The sequence below is a fragment of the Apium graveolens genome, chromosome 11 (assembly GCF_009905375.1).
Source record: "Apium graveolens cultivar Ventura chromosome 11, ASM990537v1, whole genome shotgun sequence".
Taxonomy (NCBI): Eukaryota; Viridiplantae; Streptophyta; class Magnoliopsida; order Apiales; family Apiaceae; genus Apium; species Apium graveolens.
This window is the reverse complement of record NC_133657.1, coordinates 135,303,817-135,308,453: the sequence shown is the minus strand read 5'-3', so window position 1 is coordinate 135,308,453 and position 4,637 is coordinate 135,303,817. Positions and strand designations below refer to the sequence as shown.

The 4,637-nt window shown below is 32.3% G+C and overlaps 1 protein-coding gene across 1 annotated transcript; it reads right to left on the bottom strand.

The window, feature by feature from the left end:
- Positions 1 to 3,284: 3,284 nt before the first annotated feature.
- Positions 3,285 to 4,362, bottom strand: LOC141697688 (histone H2AX). Its single transcript, XM_074502187.1, has 2 exons — positions 4,099 to 4,362; positions 3,285 to 3,666 (listed from the first exon to the last, which is right to left on the bottom strand). Exons 1-2 carry the CDS (start codon positions 4,294 to 4,296, stop codon positions 3,445 to 3,447), a joined length of 420 nt encoding a protein of 139 aa, XP_074358288.1. The 5' UTR covers positions 4,297 to 4,362; the 3' UTR covers positions 3,285 to 3,444.
- Positions 4,363 to 4,637: the final 275 nt, after the last annotated feature.

The window sequence follows — 4,637 nt, the reverse complement described above, 5'->3', positions numbered from 1 at the left end:
CTTGCTTGCTTCCCTTTTTTCATTAATTTGTTAATGTCTTGGATATTTAAATATCTATTTTAGTTACATATCAATTGGCAAGGAGCATTTCATGACTTTGGCAAAAAAAAAGAGTGGAGCATTTGATGTATATATTTCAATTGACTACAAATTTCATTTGGTTTACATCTAAATTTCCTTCACTTGTTAAAAAAGCTTTATTGTTAATTGAACTCTTATTTGGTTCATAATTTACTACTTATCCTTTGGTGTAATAATATTGCTGCTTGGAATTCCACTAAAACCATGCTGTCACACACATGTATTATTAGTTCATCAATTCAAAACACATTCTTTCCACTTTTCACACCACCTCCTCACTAAACAAACAAAAACATCATGACAATGAGGAACTACAAATCTATTAAATCAAAATCAAGTCATCATCAACCTCTTTTCATACATTTTCTTTCACTTTGAATTCAAGTTTCAAGGTCATTTTCAGGAGCTTCCTATCAGTCACTTGCAGAGGCGGATTTAGGGGGGTTCAAAGGGGTCCCTTGGCCCCCCTGAGTTTTCAAATATGGTTGAGTTAGTATGTGTAATTGTAGAATTGTAGCTGTAGTTCAGCTAGTTGTGGTTCTGTTGTTCTCCCACGAGACGGGGGTTCGAACTCCTCCTTTTTTCCTCTTTTGCTTTAAATCAACCCCTCCTTTAATTCAGTATACACTACATTCAAACCTCCTTTTTTTCCTCTTTTGCTTTATATTTATATTTTTCTATTTTTCTATTTATATTTATATTTTTTCAAAATTTAACGAATTTAAAAACTTTTAAACTTTAAAAATCGATACCATAAATTTACGCAGATAAATAATTCAACTTCACATTTTAAATAAGATCTTTTTTTGTTTATTTTGTTTGTCCCTATAATTAAAATAACGGCTTAATATCCTAAGTACGTATTCACCTAACTTAAATATGTATAATTTTTTTTATTGTGATTATAGTTCTGTTATATATTTATATAACTCATTTAAATACGTATTTAAGCGCATTTTTTCTTAAAATTTAAATATAATATAATATAATATATGCTCCTAAAAGTTGTTTTCTGTGATAATCCCTATGCAAGAATATAAAAGGTTCCAACTTCCAAGGCTTAGGATCAGTTTGAAGCTTAATCACATGGTAAACTTCATCTTACCAATCCAAAGTTGGAAGTATATAGTTTATATGATAAATTTCATTGCTAGGTAAATAATGATCGTTTCATGTGAGACCCTCCCCTAGTTAAGAGTATGGGCCGTTTCAGCTCGGTTTTTTAAATTAAACCGAAACCGCAACCATACATCTCTGGTTTCTAAAATTAAAAACTACATCCGCAACCGTAAATGCCGGCTCGGTTTTGGTTAAAAACACCGGTTCGATTATAATCAGTTCGGTTTCAATTACAAAATCAATAATTATACGAGCTATGTTATAAAAAAAATAGGGTCAAAAAAAAATGTCATTTTGGAGCCTCATGCTACTCAGGTCAGAGTCAGAGTATAAGCTAGTGATGCTTTCTCCATTATCACGTGAACCAACTCTCGGTATAGTGAAAATGGCTTGTTAAATTATACTACACTCCATTTTTTTTATAATCTTGCCTAATGGAAATTGCACCTCTAAATACTTAATTATTTTTTACTGATTTAGATGATTATCAAGATAATACAAAAAAAAAAGAAGCAAATCAAATTAAATCAGGGTTGTCAATTGATTTTATTGTTATACTAGTGGAAACAGGGACAAATTAAAAATGCAGTGGTATTTATATGTTCATCACAGTACATCTCATATATGTAAAGAAATAATAGAACTATAGTACAATGTATATAAATTACGGAACTTATTAATCTAACGTCTGATAAAGTTAAAAAGCTTGCAGCATTTGACTAAAATAATATATATTATTATTTATTTATTCAATTAAATAAATAATCGGCTCGGTTCGATTTTTCTAGTTCAGTTTTAATCAATAATTAGAACCAAATCAATAAAATCGGTTCAGTTGTTAATTTATCAGTTTCAGTTGTAGCTCGGTATTTTTTAGCTCGGTTTTTATCGATTTGTTGCGGGTTTGATTCAATTTCAGGTTTTTTCAGTTTTTTCCTTGGCCCTGCCCTCACCTATGCTTACACGTGACATAGTGTGATGTTTCGAAGATGACTTCTGATTACTTGACGAGTAAGTAATTAATTCATATTAAGTGGTCGTTTGAAAATTTTTAAAATAAGTAATTTATAATTTAAAATAAATAAGTCACTCATAAGTGATAAATACATAAGTGTTTCAATAATTTTATATATAAGTCAGATTATTTTTACTTAAATGAACTACAATAAATAACTTTTAAATATAATTATCTTAATTCGTAAATTTAATATTAGATTAAAATTTATAAATATATATTTTAAAACTAAAATAAATATAAAAGCAAAAAATCATAATAAGTTGAGAAAAAGTATGCCGTTGCTAACATTCAACTGATCAGTTTATAAGTTATAAATTTAACTTATAAATAAAGTGGACAAACAGTCATCGCTACTGGCTTATAACTCATAAGCTGACTTATAAGTTGCACACAAACAGGTCATGAGACCGGCTACTGCTAGATATGTTTAACTAAAAAACTTATGAAAGTCCGATGACCACTGAAACACCATGAAAAGTTAAATAGGAAAAGTAGTCGATATTAAAAAAAACCACAAAATATGTATCATTATAATAGGACTCGTGGATTGACATGCACCAGCACTAGGTGTTTTCAGTGAAATTTTGTGAACAGCTGTATTATTTGCACCACACAAGTTACACATGCCTCACTTCACAACAGGCTGCAAGGCTGGCAAGGTATATTCGAAACTCAATTTCATTGTCCGTTACAGCAGCCTCTAATTCACAAGTTTCATCCATTTTGACAGAGATAAACAGACTGGTATCGTCCTAAACCAAGTTAAATCCTATTTTTTTACCCAAAAGTATGTTGAAATCCATATGCAAGAATTCAATTTTAAATAGCACAATATGGAAACAAGAAGCCATCTATAGAAGAATTCATTGCCAACATATCACCTCCACAAGCATTGCTAAAAATATATTACATCATGGTATCACCCTATCAAACCCTGGATTCGAGTGAGACATTCTGTGTGTTTGTGGTTGATTAAATCACAAATATGTCAAAACAAAATGGAGAGCAGTAATAATATACAAAGAACGCTGACAAACCATAAAAATATTGATCAATTCCCAAGACGCACAAAAAAAATTATATTTTTGTATATGAAATATATCAAACCCCAAAATTAGGGGTACATCAACTGATCACACCAAATCAAAAAATATCAAACCCCACAGCCCACAATTCAGCATATATCAAACATCAGGATTCAGGACAAAGCATCCCCCCTGGAAGCCCTAAAATTCCTGTGAAGCGGATCCAATGTCACCCTTCCCCTGCCCCATTTTCTTGGGCAACAAAGTCTGGTGAATATTGGGTAAAACACCTCCATTAGCAATAGTAACCGTCCCCAAAAGCTTGCTCAACTCCTCATCATTCCTCACAGCAAGCTGAATGTGCCTCGGAACAATCCGATTCTTCTTGTTATCTCTTGCAGCATTGCCAGCAAGCTCAAGAACCTACAATGAGTAATGAGAAATAGATACATCAGAATAACCCTTCTTAAATCTTAATCACAGATATATCAAAATCCCCATAATTTTAAAATCCTTGTTTTCTCAAATCTCAATTAACAAAAAAGTTTTAATCTTTACACATAAATTAAGAACCCCATAACGTTAAAATGCCTAATTATCAAATTTACTCAACAAAACACATAAAGTTTGAATCTTTACAGATAAATCAAGAACCCCATAACACTAAAACGCCTAAATGTCAAATTTACTCAACAAAACACATAAAGCTTCAATCTTTACATATAAATCAAAAATCCCATAACACCAAAACGCCAAAATGTCAAATTCACTCAACAAAACACATCAAGTTTAAATCTTTACACTAAAATCAAGAACCCCAGAAATATAAAATAGGGGCAAATAAAAACACAATACCTCAGCAGCAAGATACTCAAGAACGGCAGCAAGATAGACCGGAGCTCCGGCGCCGACACGTTCAGCATACTTGCCAGACTTAAGAAAGCGAGCAATTCTACCAACAGGGAATTGAAGACCAGCCTTTAAAGATCTTGACACTGCCTTGCTTTTTGCTTGGCCTCTGCCTCCTTTTGTTGTTGCACCTTTTCCACTCATCTTTCTATGTATTTTGTGTGTGTGTAGGTTTGTTTGGATACAGTAGTTGTTTGGAAATGGAGGGGTTTGTGGGGGGTTTTATAGGTAAGTGTTGGAGGTGGAAGGGTACGAGGTTTTGAAATGCTTTGATTTGATTGGTGGGATTGTTGAGGTGCGGATTGCCAGCGTGGCAATCATTTTGGCCTTTTGGGCCAAGTTCAATTTTAGGTTTCACATACCCAATTTGTTTGAGCTTTCAATGTACAACTCCGTTTTGGGCTCCAAATACCAATTTTATGGATAAAGAAAAAGAATTGAGGTTTGAAAGTAAAAATTGTAAATTATTTCTTACTCGCACTTAA

Coding starts and splice junctions, on each gene's coding strand:
- LOC141697688 (XM_074502187.1), bottom strand. CDS start 4,296: ATGAGTGGAAAAGGTGCAACAACAAAAGGAGGCAGAGGCCAAGCAAAA. Junction 3,667..4,098: donor TTGAGTATCTTGCTGCTGAG/GTATTGTGTTTT, acceptor TACTCATTGTAG/GTTCTTGAGCTTGCTGGCAA.